The sequence below is a fragment of the Entelurus aequoreus genome, linkage group LG21 (assembly GCF_033978785.1).
Source record: "Entelurus aequoreus isolate RoL-2023_Sb linkage group LG21, RoL_Eaeq_v1.1, whole genome shotgun sequence".
Lineage (NCBI taxonomy): Eukaryota > Metazoa > Chordata > Actinopteri > Syngnathiformes > Syngnathidae > Entelurus > Entelurus aequoreus.
Genome location: NC_084751.1, coordinates 24,751,627 through 24,773,064, shown reverse-complemented (window position 1 = coordinate 24,773,064; position 21,438 = coordinate 24,751,627). Strand labels below are relative to the sequence as shown.

The window sequence follows — 21,438 nt, the reverse complement described above, 5'->3', positions numbered from 1 at the left end:
AACAACACAGTTTTTCGGCATTTTGGAGGCAGAATGACGGGTTTAGCCAGCGTAGGTCGACAGGTTAAAGAGTAATGGCAACGGTTTGTTTTCAACGCCAGTCTGGTTGCTATGGCTCGAAGAACCCGTATGTAGCTCAGTTGCCCGGATGTCGGCCCTCACCCATAAGCGGCGTTTGGTCATTTTAACGTGAACTAAATTATATCGATATATTTTCTCAATTCATATCTTGTTTAAAAATATATCAATATATATAACCAACTCGACATATCGCCCAGCCCTAGTTGATTTCACTCTTGATACATCTCATTGTGACGAATGGTGTACGCCAGGTTTTTGTGCATGAGCAACCTTAAAAACACAGTTTAACTGATATATCCACAAACATTTTTTTTTTTTTTTTGTTTTTTAAAGACTTTTATTTTTAAAATTCATTTTACAAAACCAATACTTTCAATTTCAGTGTCAATACAACTTTTTCTAGTATTTTTCAATACCAAAAGTTAGCTTGTACAACATTAAAAAATTAGACAATATTAATATTTTAATTAATTGTTTTTTCGGTAACACTTTGGTATGGGGAACATATTCACCATTAATTAGTTGCTTATTAACATGCAAATTAGTAACATATTGGCTCTTAATTAGTCATTATTAAGTACTTATTAATGCCTTATTCTGCATGGCCTTATTATACAACCAGTATAATACAGTACAACCCTAACCCTCCAACCCTAACTCTAACCATCCATCCATCCATTTTCTACCGCTTATTCCCTTCGGGGTCGCAGGGGGCGCTGGAGCCTATTTCAGCTACAATCGGGCGGAAGGCGGGGTACACCCTGGACAAGTCGCCACCTCATCGCAAGGCCAACACAGCTAGACAGACAACATTTACACTCACACTCACACACTAGGGCCAATTTAGTGTTGCCAATCAACCTGGGGCGGCGTGGCGAAGTTGGTAGAGTGGCCGGGCCAGCAATCGGAGGGTTGCTGGGGTTCAATCCCCACCTTCTACCATCCTAGTCACGTCCGTTGTGTCCTTGGGCAAGACACTTCACCCTTGCTCCTGATGGCTGCTGGTTAGCGCCTTGCATGGCAGCTCCCGCCATCAGTGTGTGAATGTGTGTGTGAATGTGGAAATACTGTCAAAGCGCTTTGAGTACCTTGAAGGTAGAAAAGCGCTATACAAGTATAACCCATTTATCATTTATTTATCCCCAGGTGCATGTTTTTGGAGGTGGGAGGAAGCCGGAGTACCAGGAGGGAACCCACGCAGTCACGGGGAGAACATGCAAACTCCACACAGAAAGATCCCGAGGCCAAATAACTGTAAATTAAGTCTTTGTTACTTAGAATATGTTCCCCATACTAAAGTGCTACCGTTTTTTGTTCTACAATTTTGCCTTAACGGCATTAGCTTCCACAACTCCTGCTGCAAGCATCTTGTCTATTTCAGATGTTTTAAACCCATATTCCTGCAGAACCTCCACTGTGTGTTCTCCAGTTAGCAGGCCAGAGGCGACACAAGGCTCTGCGGGGGTGCGAGAGAGCAGCGGGGCCGGCCGAGGGCTTTCCTCCCCGCCGGAGTCCTTCATGAAGGAACCCCTCTCCTGGTTGTGTGGGTGCACGCTCACCTGGTCAAACGACAACACAGGCGTCACGCACGCGTCTGTTCCATTGAAAATTCTGGACCAGTCCGCCTGGGTCTTTAAGGCGAAACGCTCCGAGAAGATCCGCCTGAGCTGCGGCCAGTCGTCAAAGCTCATCTGCGGTGGTAACTGGTCTGCGTCCAATTCCAAACCTTGAAAGAAAAAATAAATACAGTCACAGTAGGTTAAGTTGAGCAGCTAATGAGTGGTGCGGGATAATAACTGAAGGATGTATGGATTCAAAGTTTTCTGGCTCCACACTTACAATTGGTGGTTTCAATCTATGAAGTACTTTTAGGGGTTGACGTGTTCAGTCCCGAAAGTGGCCGTAATGAGACAATAAAAAGCCAAACAAAAAGGTGTCCACAAACCCTTAAGGAGCTGTTGGTAGAACTGTGGCTCGATGGCGCCCACGGCCATGTACTTGGCGTCAGATGTCCGGTAGGTGTCGTAGAAGGGTGCACCGCTATCCAACATATTCTCTCCTCGTGGACGGTCCCACATACCAATGCTGTGGGATTTCCAAACAAAGGAGCCCACGTACGCCGCTCCTTCCACCTGTAAACAGAGCTCGTTAGCGGGGCGATGCAATTACTTTAAAGGTTGGGCATTTAACTCCATTTCCTGGATCGGCCATAGAAATGAAAATAGAACTACAGAATTGTTCTCTAATTGTTCTCAACTACTGTTGTTGTTAACAAAAACAATACTGTCTATAGAGGTTGGCAGCTATTGCGGAAGTGTGGCAAGGACGTAGCTCAACTTCAAGTAACTGACCTGTTACTTCTTTAGACAGCAAACTGGTGGCGCCTGAACCAACAGCCCCTCTGCTGTTTGCAGCCAGGTATAGCACCACCTTGTTAATTATTTAATACTCAAATCAGTTCTACACGTGCGTGCATACAGTCGTGGTCAAAAGTTTACATACACTTGTAAAGAACAAAATGTCATGGCTGTCTTGATTTTCCAATACTTTCTACAACTCTTTTTTTTTGTGATAGAGTGATTGGAGCACATACTTGTTGGTCACAAAAAGCATTCATGAAGTTTGGTTCTTTTATGAATTTATTATGGGTCTACTGAAAATGTGAGCAAATCTGCTGGGTCAAAAGTATACATACAGCAATGTTAATATTTGGTTACATGTCCCTTGGCAAGTTTCACTGCAATAAGGCGCTTTTTGGTAGCCATCCACAAGCTTCTGGTTGAATTTTTGACCACTCCTCTTGACAAAATAGTGCAGTTCAGCTAAATGTGTTAGTTTTCTGACATGGACTTGTTTCTTCAGCATTGTCCACATCTTTAAGTCAGGACTTTGGGAAGGCCATTCTAAAACCTTAATTCTAGCCTGATTTAGCCATTCCTTTACCACTTTTGACATGTGCTCGGGGTCATTGTCCTGTTGGAACACCCAAATGCGCCCAAGACCCAACCTCCGGGCTGATGATTTTAGGTTGTCCTGAAGAATTTGGAGATAATCCTCCTTTTTAATTGTCCCATTTACTCTCTGTAAAGCACCAGTTCCATTGGCAGCATAAAACTACCACCACCATGCTTGACGGTAGGTTGGTGTTCCTGGGATTAGAGGCTTCACCTTTTCTACTCCAAACATATTGCTGGGTGTTGTGGCCAAACAGCTCAATTTTTGTTCCATCTGACCACAGAACTTTCCTCCAGAAGGTCTTATCTTTGTCCATGTGATGTCAGATGAAACAAAAATTGAGCTGTTTACTCAATACTCACCAATATGTTTGGTATGTGCTACAATCATTATATCACAAAAACATAAGAGTTGTAGAAATTATTGGAAACTCAAGACAGCCATGACATTATGTTCTTTAAAAGTGTATGTAAACTTTTGACCATGACTGTATACTTGCGGCAGGCCACGTTTTGGATTTTTTTGTGTGATACAGGTAACACTTCACCTACCAGGTGATGTACTATATGCAAATCATGTTACACAAAACACTGACTATGGTATGTGTTTTAAAATTAGAGTCTGACATTTAAGCAACAGTCTTGCGAAGCTAAGCAGCACAGGCACACACAGTGCAGAGAACAGCAGGCTGGCCTGGTAGTACAAAGTTAGCCCCATTTAAACAAGTTGAAATACTTATTCGGGTGTTACCATTTAGTGGTCAATTGTATGGAATATGTACTGTACTGTGCAATGTACTAATAAAAGTTTCAATCAATCAATCAATCAAAGCGGTCAATATTCGTTGCAAAAGAATTTAGCGAGTATATGCCTGTATGTTGAAGTGCATTTTCTGTTTAGATTAGTTTTGTTCAGGGGTGGGCTGTCAGGGCTAGCAAGAAATCATGATCATAATTAAAGATAAAAGTAATTTTTTATTTACTTTCCCTAAATATCTAAAAGTATTCATATTCTCTTCATGTCATATTATGCTCCTTCCAGCGCTGTTGTTTTTAGTTTATAGAGTTTTTATCCAATCAGAATTCAGCTAGCCTATGTTGCCGTGCTGTACGAAATCTGCCCAAGGCCTTCAGAATCAACAATGCGGGCACTGTAAGTGAACGGACACAAACATTTGACAGACAGTTGTAATAGCCAATCAGATCACGAGTTGTTGTCAGTAAGGCCTTCTAGCTGGCCTAAGGCAGATATATATTCTGACATAAGGTAACATAAGAACTTCATTACCCATGATGCCACAGTAGTGAAGAGCATGCGCCATAGCCCCGTTTAGGTTGAATGTTGCCGTGCCGGCAGGGGATTTTTTGATGAGCACGCTGTGGAATAGACTTTAAGAACTCAGCCAACACGCCTCGTCTGCATCTTTTATGATTAGACAAGACAACACATACCTGTATATTTGCAAGGAGTATATCCATAAATATCCATTTTCAAGAAGGATATTTAAAGAGAAACTTTGTCTTGTGAGACGATGTCGGCCAACCCCGGAAGCTCGAATGGGTGCAACAAATTGTGTTCAAATATTTTATATCTTTTTTTTTTTTTCACATTTATTGTTGTTAGCAATTTTAATTTTGACAGTACCACATAAGATATGCTTCAATTGCTGATGCGGCTTTATTGATCTTTAAATGCGCCAGAAAATACCCTGTTTCGTACACTGTTGGTGGTGATTCAATGCCCAGTAGTGCATAAATGTGTTTCTGTATAGTATTTCTCCAGCAACGGTAATGGGGTGACATAAATTATGGTATTTTGAGAGGTAATCATTGGACATAGGATATCACTGAAGGCCTAGATGGGAAACGCACTGCCCGCCACTGGTTTTGTTAATTTGTTAAATGTTTGTACAAGTTTAAAATTGCAATTTTCTCCTTCAGTCGTCCTCAGACGAGCTTCCATCGGAGTCTCCAATCATTCCGGTTCTCCATACACCCGGCCAGCTCCGTAGAGCTTTCAGCTCCCGCATCTTTCTTCAGGATGTCCACGTACGTTAGCAAGGGACGTCCTCGCTAACGTACGTGGTTCCCATAGGACCAGCCTGCTGGCCGGGAGCTCCCGATGTCTGTGGCAGTGGCCGGCCAGCCTCATCCTCCTAGCTTTACCTTCTTGCTGAGCCTCGGCAGTTGCCCGTACAGGTCCTTGCTGGTGATGTGGATGTTCTGGTCCACATTCAGAACAGCTTGTATCATTCTGGCGTAGCACCCATCTAGGGACTTCTACAGGGTGGGTGTCAGGGTCCAGCTTTCGCAGCCATACAGGAGGACAGACTCCACAGTGGCGTGGAATAGACTCAGCTTTATGTGTCGGGGGAGATTCGAGCACCACACTCTTGACATACCATTCAGGGCCCTCCACGCTAGTGCCTTCCTGATCTTAAGGTCTTGTTCTGTGGAGTTCATCCAGGAACCCAAGTACTTGAAGTCATTGACCCTGGCAGAGCGTTGCCATCTGATGTTGTTATTGGCGGGTGGTCCATGTGTAGATTATAGGTGATTACCTCGGTCTTCTTTGCGTTCAGTCTGAGGCCAACCCTGGCACATTGCACCTCCACTCTGTTCAGGAGTTCCTGTGCCTGCTCCACGCGATCAGCCAACAGGCAGATGTCATCTGCATAGTCTAGGTCTGCCAGGGCTACAGCAGGGGTTCTTCTAGACATTCTTGGTATAATTGTGAAGCCAAGCTCCTGCTCCCGCCCGTTGATGGCTTTCCTGAGCGCGTAGTCCAGAGCTATGATAAAGAGGAAGGGGGCGCGAGTGTCCCCCTGCTCCACCCCTGCCAGGATTTCAAACTCCTTGCTGATGCCATCTGGGGTTACCACCTTGGCTCTTGTGCCCTTGTACATGGCCTCTATGGCCCGGAGTAGATTTGGGGGGACCTTGTAAGCCTTGAGGATTCTCAGCATTACACCTCTGTCTATTGAATCAGATGCCTTTTTGAAATCAATGAAACACAGTACTGCTGTCAAGTCAATTTTGGCAGGAATTTTGCCTATCGTTCACAATCATGAGATACAAGAACACATGTCTTTTCTTTTTTTTAGGATTTTAAATATGATTTTAAAAAACGCTTGGAAGATGCGGCTAATGGGAGTCACCGTTGTCGCGTTCAGAGCCCTCTAAAAGAACTTCAAAACCCTCCATCAACGTTTTATATACACAGTGCAAATATATATATAATGTAGTAACAGACACAATAGGTAATATGCTCAATATTTACCGTATTTTTATCATTTTAACCATTTATTTCTTCGGGGCATTAGTTTTTGTTTCCATAGCAGCGCACTTTTTGTGTGTGTTACAATCAAGGCAGACTCGGTAAACTACAAAAACAACTATTTTTGGACAAATGAGGATTCACAACCTTATCTTTTTGAAGCTGAATATACGGAAGATGAACTATTGCTTAGCATTGGAGCAGACGGAAGCCGAGAGAGTTAGATCAGCAAGACTCGAAGCTGCAAAATGTGGAAATTGAAGCCATGCTATTTCAACATAAAAATGGAGTGCTACCCAAATAAACCTTGAAAAACATCCTCCCCCAGCTGGACCAAATGCACAACTGTGAGTCACACTTTAATATTGATCGTGATACGTGCATCACATCACCGTACAACTACAGTGCGTATGCTGTCTGGCTAACTGTGTATTAAGAAAACATGAAATGTGGGATACAACTTTAAAGATACTATAATATGATTGTTCATGTTTTTCAGTACAGATTGGTGTCTTATCGCATTGTGTTGTGCATTACAAACTCAAACGAGTTCCGTGTTGATGTAGAAGCCAGCTTGTCTCTTTCTGTCGCTAGCGTTTACAGCGAATGCCGTTTGTTACTACTGTAGTAAAAGAGTTCTTCAGTGTTCGCTCTAACAATAACAATGTCGCTACAGCATTGTTATTATACAGGTTACGGAACGTAAATTAAGTATTGACGGTTTTTGAATGCCTTTTCAAAGTGATTTAGCAGTATAATTGATTGCGCCCATTAGCTGCATTGCTAGCCACCAAGATTGAGTAGATTTTTATGTTAGAATGCGCAAAAAATAATAATTTTGTATTCTTGTCTCTCATTAGGATTGTGAACGATCGGCAAAATCCCCCCCCCCCCAAAAAAAGTGCAGGTCCCCTTTATATATGTGTATAAAATGTTTTAGCATAATAAAATACATGAGTCATATCCAATTATGCAAATTAGACAATACCATATTGAAACCCACCTCCACTGCCACAAAAGGATTGACAATCTGTGGAAATCACTTATGGATTAGTAACTGAATGGTATTCCAGTATTGATCATTATTTCACTTGTTTTGTTTGAGTGCATAGTCAAATCTCCTGCTTCCCAGCTGACCCGTGACCCGAATAAAGAGAAGTGATATAGGAAAAAGCATGTAGGGATTATGCATATCCTTCTGTATTTTAATTTGGAATACACAATGTTGGAATGGTCACAGCAATTTTTATTCCATCAAAAGTAGGCCTATCAGTTAATAAGTGGTATTAGTGGTGATCTTTGGTTTATTGTCCTAAAATGTAAGTGGTATTAGAGTTTGGTTGTGGTGATGGGCTCCAAATGTTTCATAGCTATCCATCCATCCATTTTCTACCGCTTGTCCCTTGCGGGGTCGCGGGGGGTGCTGGAGCCTATCTCAGCTGCATTCGGGAGGAAGGCGGGGTACACCCTGGACAAGTCGCCACCTCATAGCAGGGCCAACACAGAAAGACAACATTCGCACTCACTCACACACTAGGGCCAATTTAGTGTTGCCAATCAACCTGTTTCATAGCTATATATGCAATAAAAAATGGCAACCAATGCAACCTTTTTTCTCAACCTAAATTAAAAAAACAGTCCCATTGATGCAAAGGCATTAAACAGCTCTTATTTATTGTGCATAACAACAAACTACAATCAAAAAAAGAAACAAAAAACGGTGAAAAACATGCCGATTGGGTCAAATAAGGTTAAAAAAAGACGAGTGGGGGTGGAACAAGCTGATGCTTTAAAAGCTTTTCTGGAAAAAATGAAATTACATTTATAACGATTCCATCTTGGCGCTTGTCAAAACTGATGGCCAGATGCTCGACTTGTCAGTGGCGAAAAGTGCAACAATTACACGGTGCATGAGTCACGCAGAATATATGTCGCAAAAATTGACGAAGGCAAGCCACGACTTTGTTGACTGGCAACTGAAACTAAAGGAGTCCTCTCGCATTGATTTTGTTCAATTCATATTGGACTGTATTGTATATCCATGTGTCATTGTAACATATAATGCTAATCCTTTTTAGGGATGCTAATCCACCTTCCACAATCATCCATTAATGGATGAACTCTTCTGCACACAATTCACTGCAGCAGTTATTCATAATGAATAGAGTGCATACATGTGTGGTTTTATTGATCTGATGAATTTTTGCCTACATCAAATCTGAGGTTTGTGCAATGTTTTACCACACACAGTTTTATAAATGAGGGCCCTAGACTGCCAGAAAATAAGAAAACGTAGCAGGAGGGATCAGTGCTGCCAACTGAGTCAATACATTATACGAATATTCAGACCCCTCTTGATACTCCTTTTCTTTAAAAAAAAAAAAAAAAAAAAAAAAAGCAACAAATCAAGTGAAAATACTTTTTTAGCACGTATAGCTTTCCCTAACGAAAGGTAGTATGCATGCCTTAATATGTAACAATAAACAATATTATTAATAACCGCGGTAAAAGTCCTGACAGTTATTACTATTTTATTTAATTCAAATTATGTGAAAACCGTGCTAGATAACTGCACTTTGATAAACTCATGGACTGACTGACCCCAGATTGCTGACATGAAAAAATGAGACATTCACGACATAACCCAATATAAACTACCGGTAATAATCACATTGCTGTCTGAGCAATTAAGCTATTCAATTGTGTGCATTGAACCTAGAAGCTGTGCTCTCTTAAAAAAAGAGTGATTGTTTTATACTCAGGAATAAGATACTATTGTGTTTTACGGTGCGTTCATCCATCCATCCATTTCCTACCGCTTGTCCCAATCGGGCGGAAGGCGGGGTACACCCTGGACAAGTCGCCACCTCATCACAGGGCCAACACAGATAGACAGACAACATTCACACTCACATTCACACACTAGGGCCAATTAAGTGTTGCCAATCAACCTATCCCCAGGTGCATGTTTTTGGAGGTGGGAGGAAGCCGGAGTACCCGGAGGGAACCCACGCAGTCACGGGGAGAACATGTAAACTCACACAGAAAGATCCCGAGCCCGGGATTGAACTCAGGACCTTCGTATTGTGAGGCAGATACATTAACCCTTTTTCCACCGTGCTGCCCACGGTGCGTTCAATGAATCATAATAAACACAAAACCTGCAAAATAGTGGGTTTTCTAACAGTGTGTCTATTTTTTTAGTATTTTTTTTAAATTGCTTGGTCAAAAGTAGAGATGTCCGATATTATCGGCCGATAAATGCTTTAAAATGTAATATCGGAAATTATCGGTATCGGTTTCAAAAAGTAAAATTTATGACTAAAACGCCGCTGTACGGAGTGGTACACGGACGTAGGGAGAAGTACAGAGCGCCAATAAACCTTAAAAGGCACTGCCTTTGCGTGCCGGCCCAATCACATAATATCTGCGTCTTTTCACACACACACACACACACACACGTGAATGCAAGGCATACTTGGTCAACAGCCATACAGGTCACACTGAGGGTGCCCGTACAAACAACATTAACACTGTTACAAATATGCGCCACACTGTGAACCCACACCAAACAGGAATGACAAACACATTTCGGGAGAACATCCGCACCGTAACACAACAAACACAACAGAAGAAATACCCAGAACCCCTTGCAGCACTAACTCTTCCGGGACACTGCAATATACACCCCCCATTCAATTTAACATTCTGACAGTAAAATTGCATTTGTGTCAAAAACATGTTTTTCTTTTTATTATGCAAGCTCGTAATAACTTAATGATTAATCATAATTCAAAAGTGGGATTAACCTGATAAAAAAAAAAAAAAACATTTGACAGCACTAAAAATATAAACTTTGTAAACAGTCCTTACTTTCACATGAGAATCAGAATATTAACTTCAGGGAAAATAAATGGTATGTAAAGATCATTTAATTTTATTTCAATTCCAGTCAATTAAAAATGTAATATTGAAGTGAGTAACTGCTGCCAAGCAAGATAAGGCGTTGTCAGTCAGCATACTGCCGGTTTGGAAATGTCCTCAGAACAGCGGCACTATTCCTATATGGGCATGGCAATGAGATAGATCATGTTTATGCATCACAGATTTTTTTCAATTCCATTTAAGGAAATAAGGAACGTATATAATGCAATAAATTAATACAGGAGGGCTGCTGTGACTCAAAGTGCACATCAAATATTCTTCCCGTCATCCAGGCTTACTATTTTACACCAATGACTACTCCCACTTTAATGCTTCGGTTTACACTGAAGAAATAGCAAGTATGTACGAGTATACTGATTTGTGAGGGAAATTCAAAACTGTGACACACCACAGAATGCTTACTGACCATGCTAGCGTCAATGATCTGTCCTTTCCCCGACTTTGTCCGCTCCAGCAGCGCCAGGACGATACCAAGGGCACAGGTGAGCCCGCCGCCTGCAAAGTCTGCTAAGAGATTCAGTGGCGCGTACGGCTTCTCTCCGCTACGACCCAAACGGGATAAAAGCCCTGTGGTGTTAAAAAACACATACAACGTGTTACAATAAAAGATTGTGATAAATAAAGCTCACCTTATAGCCAGGGAGTTTATTTACCTATTTGGGATACTTCTATGAATTGAAAACGCATTTTTTTAACATGCATAATAATTTAGAGTGCATGACAAAGTGGAAAGGAAAACTTAGTCACATTACACGTAACAACAAATGTTGTAATAGCGGTAAGTGCATCATGATTAAGACCCTTAAAATCATTGTAAACAACAGTACGCCATTACTTTCACACCAACAGCTGAGTAACATTTTAAAGCATAGTCAGAGGTAGATAAAGCTGCTGGATGCTGACCACACATGTTACTGCCAACTTGTGGAATAAAAAAAACTGTACCAGGTGGTTGCCTACTACAACAGCTGTTATGGCTGCTGTTTTTTGACACAGCGTAACCTAGAGGCGCTGGCAATTGATTGCTTTTGTAGACCACACATCCGGTGAATATAGAATACGGTGTTTTTTCCGATAACAGCGGTACATGGGGCTGGGCCAATACAACAATCTCAATATATATCGCGATAGACATGTAATCAATATTTAAAAATTGAGTTTAAAAAGAACCTAGATGAAAAGTTGACATGGAAAGCTCATATTGCATGTGAATTGATTGATTGATTGAGACTTTTATTAGTAGGTTGCACAGTAAAGTACATATTCCGTACAATTGACCACTAAATGGTGACACCCGAATAAGTTTTTCAACTTGTTTAAGTCGGGGTCCACTTAAATTGATTCATGATACAGATATATACTATCAGATATATACTATCATCGTAATACAGTCATCACACAAGATAATCACATTGAATTATTGACATTATTTACAATCAGGGGTGTGGAGGGGGAGGAGGGGTAGGATATGGACAGCAAGTAGTGGACAGAGAGAGAGAGAGAGAGAGACAGAGAGACAGAGAGACAGAGAGACAGAGAGAGAGAGAGAGAAATAAGGTATCTAAATAGCTTATTTATTTTGAACAAGGTTAAATACAGTTTCCTGTACAACACAATTAGAATGTTATATTGCTCAATTATTCTACCTTATTTCAATTATTGTGCAGAAATATGGGGAAATACATATCACAGCAACATAATGCCTTTATTTCTTTAACAGAAAAGAGCAATTCGTATTATTTTTAAAGTAGGATATAGAGACCACACAAATCCACTCTTCATTAGGGCAGGATTATTAAAACTAACATTCATTGTAGAATTGCATACTCTATTAGTGATGCTCAAAGCTAGGAATAAAGTTATTCCGAAGGACTTACAAAAGTTATTTGTGTTCACATCTGAAGATAAGAATCACAGAAGGCCGTATGACTTTAAACATTCAAGAGTGCGAACAAATTTGAAACGAATGTGCTTGTCTGCTGTTGGTGTGAAAGCATGGAATTCTCTAAAGAAAGACTTAAAAAGTTGCAAAAATATTTTTGAATTTAAAAAGATTTACAAAAAGAGACAACTGGAATTATATCAAATTGATTTTGATTGGACGTGTCATTGTGAAAATGCTTAAATGAAAATTAAAAAGTATGATGGCGTTCGGGTGTTGGTGGAGGCAACAGTGTAAATTCTAAATCTAAATAAAGATCTAAATAATTTGTTTTACAAAAGGGGGCAGATAAATATAATATTATTCGTCCATCTGCTTCTTTCTGATTATGGAAATGTATAAGAAACAAAAACCAATGAAAGTGTGAACTGTACATGGCTTGTATATATGCATTTTCATGAAAGGAATAAAAAGAGATGATGATGATGATGAAGAACCTTCGATAGGTAAACTTTTTTTTTTTGTTCGGAAGAAACCGGAAAGACTGTAGCATGGGTGGTTGCATGAACAAAGGCACTCTCGATTTAGTAACCTAGCAAAACAGGGAGTGTGTCATCTTGCTATCTCGCTGTTGGTTCTCTGCATGGAGTGAGAAGAGAAACTAAAAATATGTGCTGCACAGAGCAGATAATTTGTCGATAAAACAGGAAGTCACTTTGACTGTCTGGCAGTTTTTTGGATATTTTCAAACGGACCGTAGTCTGTTGCGGCACTCATCTTTTCTTTCCAACCCTTGTCCGTTCTCTATTCGGATGTACAGAAACAACAGGTAGGAACTAAAGTGCGGGACTGTATAAATACAATAAATAACAAAATATAAAACATGTGCTGCTTTAAAGTAATACATTGGTCTAATAATATCAAAGTAATAATTACTGCATCACATAAATTCATTTCCATAACTAAATAGGAATAACAGACCAAATTAAATGTTACACAGACCATGTAACTTCCTGGCAGTAGCCCTGGAAAAAAATGTTCTTCTCAAGTTTCTCTATGTTTACATGTTCACACTTTGCACTATTTTGTTACACTTTATTAAGCATTTCTTACATATTACTTATTTTTGTACTTCAATTTAAAAAAGTTAATGTTATGTGTTTATTGTGATTTTAGAATTGTGTTTACATTGATTGAGTGTTTTACTGGGTTGTTTCTTTCTGCTTTTATTTCCGAGGGGATTATAGTCAGAGGAAGAAGGCTACATTTGAAATAAAAATGTTAACATTTAATATATTTTTCTCCTTGTCCATATTTTTCATAACATATAAAAAATAAATATCAATAATTATTGCTATCGACCAATATAAAAAAAACTTATATCATGATACAGTTTTCAGCCATACCACTACATACATACTACAGACTACATACCATAGCTACATGTAGCATTTACGGTATTTTACAAACTAGAGGAGCCTAAATCAGGAGGAATAAAATCATCGATTAATATTCCCACCCTTATTCCCTCATACAAAAATCACAAAATGTTGCCTATAATAAAAATAGCATCACTATACAGTATAGCTCAGGGACCCTCAATGGTTGGCCCGCAGACAACGTCTGGCCTGCCAAAGCTTTTCATTTGGCCCACCGAACATTACCCAAAAGTAAGCCATTTAGGCCATGTCCACACAAACACAGATACTTAACAAACACACACTTATCTCTGCATTTAGGCCTCGTCTACACGCAGACGCATACCTTTGTCTTCAAAAACGCAGACTTTTACAAACGCTGGCCAAAGTGTAGAGTTCCAAAACTCTCCACTTAGCGTATGCGTGTACACGGCACAAACGGAGACTTGTGATGACGTCACGGTTGTGCGCTGTCATTTCCAAGCTCAACAACACCGCCTTGCTGCTTTTAAACACACTATAAGAGGACTTAATGTATGTTTGAACATAAACATGCTGCTATTTTCACTCAACATAAATAAAAAAGACACATCAAAATGGCCTTTGCGACACTCCCGCCGGCACTAACAACAGTCAGCTGTTTTGGATGAGATCGCAGTGGAACTTCCAGCTGATGGGACAATTTGACAAGCAAGACTTTTTGCTGTGTGTCATAAAAAAGTTGCAACATTATCTTTTGTTTTACGTCCTTATTTAACGACAAATTATGAAGTTAACTTAAATGTGTTGCTTCCATTTTTGCAGATGGAGTCGGGCGCAACCGTGCTTGCGCGTAAAAAGCAACCAAGCAACTAAAAAAAACCCAATGTAGCGTCCTCCTTGTAGTATGTACTGATGTTAAATGTACCAATGATTCTCACACACACACACACGAGGTGTGGTGAAATTATTCTCTGCATTTGACCCATCACCCTTGATCACCCCCTGGGAGGTGAGGGGAGCAGTGAGCAGCAGCGGTGGCTGCGCCCGGCAATCATTTTTTAAATTTAACCCCCAATTCCAACCCTTGATGCTGAGTGCCAAGCAGGGAGGTAATGGGTCCCATTTTTATAGTCTTTGGTTTGACTCGGCCAGGGTTTGAACTCACAACCTACCGATCACAGGGCGGACACTCTAACCACTAGGCCACTGAGTAGGTAAAGTAAAGACAAAATACACTTCATTACACATGTACCATATCACTATATCCATGATTAAATGCTGTATAATTCGATGAGTTTTGCAGCGACACACGCACATCCGTGTGCTTTATACCTGTATAGGCACTTAAACACGGAAAATGGTTTCCTTGGCTCATAAGTGCGCGCTGATCTTAGAAATAATGCACACTTCACTGCACATGTAATACATCACCATGGTGCTAAACACATTATAATTCTATGAGTGTTGGCTTTTAGCAGCACAGGCGTGCATTCACTCTTTAATAATGTTCCCAGGATTATGTGTACATGCAGGCTGGTTTTAAAGAGAGTACATGTCATTGCACGTCTAGTGTAGCAAAATAACCAAATCAAAATAAACATAATAGGAGGTGTAATGCCACCAAGTCAGCTATTGCTGCTTTTTTCAGGCTTCTGATTGGACAAAATGTGCATGACAGCAAGTGTATGTGTTTGTGTGTAGACAGAGACAGTTTTGAAACTACAATTGTGTGGTTGGAGAGTGTTTTAACCACAAATGTGTTTTTGAAACTCTCTGTGTTCGTGTGGACTTGGCCTAAGTCTCAAAAGAGTAGTGCACGTTCATGCAGTACTTCCTGTGACCTGTAGAGGGCAACAGCGAGGCGCACATGTTGCAACGAAGCCACAGTCAGCAGTAGAGGAAGATGACTGGCATGTAAACAAACATGGAACTAATAGCAACAGGGGCTGACAAGTCAACTCAGGTGATTAATCACTAAAAATGATCACATTATTCATGTATGTACGCAGATTAAGTTTTAGATAAAATTGTTACCAAGTTTTAAGCAACAAAAAGTTGTGAATTTGGGTAAATTGTTTTTAAAATGCTCCTGGGTGACATTCTGACATTTAAATTTAATTTGTGCCAAGATATTAGGGTATTTTTAAACTTAATTTAATAAATGCAGGCGAGTAATAAACTGTGATTAATCATGATTAATCCAAATTCAAAAGTGTGATTAATCCATACTTGCCAACCCTCCCGATTTTCCTGGGTGACTCCCGAATTTCAGTGCCCCTCCTGAAAACCGCCCGGGGCAACAATTCTCACAAATTTCTCCCGATTTCCACCCGGACAACAATATTGGGGGCGTGCCTTAAAGGCACTGCCTTTAGCATCCTCTCTCACCTGAAAGGGAGACTATTATATAAGTCTCCGTTATCCATAAGTTTATCTATAACCCATAAAGTAGGCAGGTACGGAGCTATTTCTCAGCGTGTGTTTGTTCCAGCCGGCACGTTAATGCACTGACACACAACACCCGGATTCCCATCATACATTGCTTCAAAACTACGGCAAGTAGTAATGTCCAAAAACATAACAGAGACAAAGCAGAAGAATGAAGAAGAGACATGGCGACGACGAGTAAGAGGAAGTACGCTTGCAAGTTCCAAAATGGTAGAATTTGAATGTTCCACCATCGTTACAGAGAGGTGCAGTTTTTTATGATGCTCATGTGTTAATAACACCAACTTTTTTTTAGCCTTTTCAAAAAACATACACATGCATCATGGTTGGTTATATAAATTAGACAACAACGTCATAAACATTCCTCCAGCCGCCAAACATTTGTGCACAAGTACAAGTTCTTTGGCTGTGTCACTGTGACCCGTCAATCATTTAGCACAAGAGATGGCGAGATGATCATTTGCTAAAATAGTATTTAATTCCAACCCAAGGCAGTGTGGTCTTTGCAACAAAAAAAAACTCTAAAATGCAGAACACTGCCAAGGCTGGAACATTTATCACTAGTTTAATTTTGTATCCAACACAATATAATGTACCAATTTGGTAGACATAGCACATTTTGGAAATTAAAAGTGGCGTGCTTTTTGCCCCCATTATAAAATGTATTTTTTATCATATTTTAGGAATTCATGTAATAGGAATTACACTGATTTTGTAGTCACTTGTCACAAAAACGTGTACATAAGTCACAATTACACAGGAATATGGTCGCATTTTGCACGTTTATAACGAATTAAGAAAATATCGTAATATCGATATAATTTATTTCACGTTAAAATAACTAAATGCCGCTGATTTGTTGCGTTCCTTGTTCTCCCCTGCTCCCCTCCATGGGCTACTAAACCCCTCCCCTTCCAAGACGCGCTTGCACGTATAAGAACATCCATGATTGGTTGGTTGTTTACTATGATGAGTCACGATTGGTTGAGATTAGGCCAAGCGGGCGATTTATATATTAAAAAAAACTAGTGGAAGATGGCAGAGGGATTCTCTTCCTTAGATTTTTCTTTTAGCGATGTAGACAACGTCCAGGAAACCCACAATGCGTCTACTTGGCCACATTTGGACAAATGCATGCGTCTGGATAAAACAATGGCCAACATTTGAGTGGTTTACCATGTAAGCCTAAATCAAAACTGCTCTTGACATGGAAGACGTGGAATACACATTTAAGAACACACATGATTGTGGACATGTGATGACTTTTGCTATAGTATAGTCTGTCTAAATGCTACATTTCATTTTCATTGGTGTTTTACAACAAGACAGTAGCTGACATTTTGTTCATTATTTCTATTCTTTATATTTTGACATTGAATAGTTGAATCATTTTGAAACAAACAACAAGATCATATTCGCACAGTTAAGTCAAGTCACTTATTGGCGCTGACCACAGACGTGTGGTCTAGTAGGACTGTAGGTCTAGTAGGACTGTCACACACGCCGTACGTGTGTGACAGTACATTACATCATCGACTGGGAATTAAAAAGTGCCTGCCTGCAAATGTATTAAATATTTATATCTGAGTTTTATACATTTTGTGTTATTTGCACAGCTACGTTATTTATTTTATGTAGAAAGAATATGTTTCTATTTTATTTATACATTCTTTGTTTTTCTATTTTTTTGATGTTATGTAATTCTGAGCTACTTAAACAGTTTATTTTCCGTGCTGTTAATACCCATCTTGACTAACTAGGTTAATAAAAGTGCTACTGACTGTTAACAGTACAGTTGTCATTCACTTCAATTTCAGTGAATCTTGCTCAAAAATGAATATTTTTATATAAATATTTTCACCGGAAAATATATTGCGATATATATCGAATACCGAGTTTAAGTAAAAATATATCGAGATATACCGTATTTTTCGGATTATAAATCGCAGTTTTTTTGTGCGACATATACTCCGGAGCGATTTATGTGTGAAATTATTAACACATTACCGTAAAATATCAAATAATATTATTTATCTAATTCACGGAAGAGACGAAGCAAATGTCAGCAATCGTCACACACACGTCAACCAATAAGAATTCGGCGGGGGAGGGTCATGGCAGAAGTGCATTGTGGGTCATGGGATGCTAACTGCTATATGCTATATGCTACTGCCGTAGCTATTAAAATGGATCATTTAAAAAAAAACTGAGAAGGGCTGAACAAAAATGGCAACGAAAAGGAAATCATATACTGCAGATTACAAACTGGACATAGTGAAATATGCAGCAGAAAACGGCGATCGACGAGCAGAAAGAAAGGACGCTAGCGGCGCATACCAGGAGCGACAACGAGGAAGAAGATTTCATCGGATTTAGCGATCAGGAGTGACAGATTCTTTGGTAAACGTATAGCATGTTCTATATGTTCTAGTTATTTAAATGACCCTTACCATAATATGTTACGTTAACATACCAGGCACATTCTCAGTTGGTTATTTATGCGTCATATGGCGTACACTTATTCAGCCTGTTGTTCACTATTCTTTATTTATTTTAAATTGCCTTCCAAATGTCTATTCTTGGTGTTGGATCTTATCAAATAAATTTCCTCCAAAAATGCGACTTATACTCCAGTGCGACGTATATATGTTTTTTTCCTTCTTTATTATGCATTTTCGGCCGGTGCGACGTATACTCCGGAGCGACTTATACTCCGAAAAATACGGTACTTTTTCGTCCATATTGCCCAGCTCTACTGTGTGGTGTGCACTAATTGGCTGAAGCGCTTGTGGTTCGGTCTCAAATAGATGGTGAAAAAAAAAACTATGATGATGTCAGGTATAAGATTTAGTAGTAAAAAAAAAAAAAAAGCATTTTTTCTGGTTAATGTCTGTCATATAAAATGTATATAAAACATTTATTTAAACACTGCAGTTCTTTTCAACCACATATTTGTTGTCGATACATCTCTCATACAATTCCCTTTCAACGTAACCCACAATGCAAATACTTTTTTTTGTCGTTTTCTGATCTGACAAAGAAGAGGCCTTGGCACGGCAATTCTTTGTCCTTCTCTTGCCAATCTCACCAAACCATGGGCCCTTAAAAGCTGTTGTCATATGTTCTCACAAGCCCCCTCCAAGCAGCCCTTTTCTTTGTCGATTTGAGATTTGTAGTCATTTTAGAGAAGTCACACGGTTATTATTACAAACTGACTTCACACAGGAATGCGCGTTCAATATCAAACATGCTAATCCATTGAACATGGCTAAAAATGAGCGGTCGTGGGTGTGTGTGTTAGTACCAGACATGGCCAGGTAGTTGATGTCATGGCCAGCTGCAGAAGCATACATCCCACTTTGTCCATATCCCGTCAGGTGAGCGTAAACCAAACCAGGATTTTCCTTTAGCAGCTCCTGTGGACCTAGACCAAGCTTCTCCATCACACCTGTGAGAACCAGAAAACACACAAATATTCTTTATGGTCTGTATTCTGTTAACACCTGATCCATTGGTATAACCGACCTTTACGGTAAGGCTCGAGTACGACATCCGACTGGACACAGAGCTTCCGGAGCAGGGCGACACCCTCGGAAGTCTTCAGGTTGATGGCCACCGATCGCTTCCCCCGGGTCTGTGTATCCAAAGAGGCGCCGGCCTTGGTGCGGTCCACACGGATCACCTTGGCTCCGAAGTCTGCCAGGATCATTCCGCAGAACGGTGCTGGAGCCAGGCCTGCCAGCTCAACAACTCGTATCCCGGCCAGCGCCATGATGAACTATAAGATAGATCATTTATAGTGGTATACATTAATTAAATACAAAGCTTGTGTTAAGGATGTACATACTATTCAAATAATTTAATATTGACATGCACCTGGGGATAAGCTGATTGGCAACACTAAATTGGCCCTAGTGTGTGAATGTCAGTGTGAATATTGTCTGTCTATCTGGCTTCAGCACCCTCCACGAACCTGATAGGGACTAGCAGTAAAAAATGGATGGATGATCAGGAGCTCAGTGGCCTTGTGGTTAGAGTGCCCGCCCTGAGACTGGCAGGTTGTGAGTTCAAAACCCGGCCAAGTCATAACAAAGACTACAAAAAATGGGACCCATTGCCTCCCTGCTTGGCACTCAGCATCACGGGTTGGAATTGGGGGTTAAATCACCAAATGATTCCTGAGCGTGGCGCACGCTGCTGCTCACTGCTCCCCTCACCTCCCAGGGGGTGAACACGGGGATGGGTCTAATGCAGAGGACAAATTTCACCACACCTAGTGTGTGTGTGTGTGTGTGACAATCGTTTGAACTTTAACTTTAACTAATTAACTCCTGAGGCAGTTCAGGCCAATGGAGTGCTTCAGCAAATGTGCTGTTGAGTAAACACTGATTGAATTAACGGTTTAATAAATAATAAATGATAAATGGGTTATATTTGTATAGCGCTTTTCTACCTTCAAGGTACTCAAAGCGCTTTGACAGTATTTCCACATTCATCCATTCACACACACATTCACACACTGATGGCAGTAGCTGCCATGCAAGGCGCTAACCAGCAGCCATCAGGAGCAAGGGTGAAGTGTCTTGCCCAAGGACACAACGGACGTGACTAGGATGGTAGAAGGTAGGGATTGAACCCCAGTAACCAGCAACCCTCGGATTGCTGGCACGGCCACTCTACCAACTTCGCCACGCCGTTTAGAAGAAATTCCTGTAAAAATCCACATAAACGAGCGTCTGATATCTAATTATGAAAACATTTCACAATAAAATCTCTTGAAATCGGCAGTGACTTGTCAGTGAAACTCTCACGAAAAGCCCCCAGGTGCCCTGAACGCACCACGGCTAAAAACAAAGCTAGCTTCGTACAAAGTGCAATACCACGAGTTCGCTCACTAGGTTGACTCTTAAAAAGGGCAAGACGAGACACAGAAACGCCCGTAAAAGCTTAAACAAATAAGTTCTGGGTGGTGGGAAACGGTCAACTTAGTGACACTGCCGTTAGACCTTAAATACAAGTGGCTACAAAGTCCAAAGTGACACACAGTACACATGTTATCAGAGCGAGTAGTACCAGGAGACTTTTCTTTTCAACTGACAATGAGTCGTCATTACAAAATAGTCTGCCTTTAAGTAAATGCACGTATAAAAGAAGATCTTACCAACCTTTCTTCGTTCCAGGTGAAAAGGACACCTGTGTGGCGGTTTATAAAGCCTCAAACCAGCTCGCCTTCGGCGTTGATCACGTGACTATGAAATCCCGGAAGTGGTCGAGTTACCCGTATATGTATGTGTCACGTGATGTACACATCCGGATTGCTGTTTTTGGGCAGCTACTCAAGACAATGATAAATAAATAAATGATAAATGGGTTATACTTGTATAGCGCTTTTCTACCGTCAAGGTACTCAAAGCGCTTTGACAGTATTTCCACATTTACCCATTCACACAC

General features: G+C 40.4%; 1 protein-coding gene across 2 annotated transcripts; it reads right to left on the bottom strand.

Annotated features, from left to right (window-relative positions):
* Positions 1 to 60: 60 nt before the first annotated feature.
* Positions 61 to 21,245, bottom strand: amacr (alpha-methylacyl-CoA racemase). 2 transcript variants are annotated; one of them, XM_062031241.1, is made up of 6 exons: positions 21,153 to 21,245; positions 19,513 to 19,765; positions 19,292 to 19,435; positions 10,664 to 10,824; positions 2,027 to 2,213; positions 61 to 1,807 (listed from the first exon to the last, which is right to left on the bottom strand). In XM_062031241.1, exons 2-6 carry the CDS (start codon positions 19,757 to 19,759, stop codon positions 1,398 to 1,400), a joined length of 1,149 nt encoding a protein of 382 aa, XP_061887225.1. In that variant the 5' UTR covers positions 19,760 to 19,765; positions 21,153 to 21,245; the 3' UTR covers positions 61 to 1,397. The 2 variants fall into 2 exon arrangements, with proteins under 2 accessions (XP_061887225.1, XP_061887226.1); XM_062031242.1 differs by having other exon boundaries at positions 21,149 to 21,242.
* Between the last annotated feature and the right edge of the window lie 193 nt (positions 21,246 to 21,438).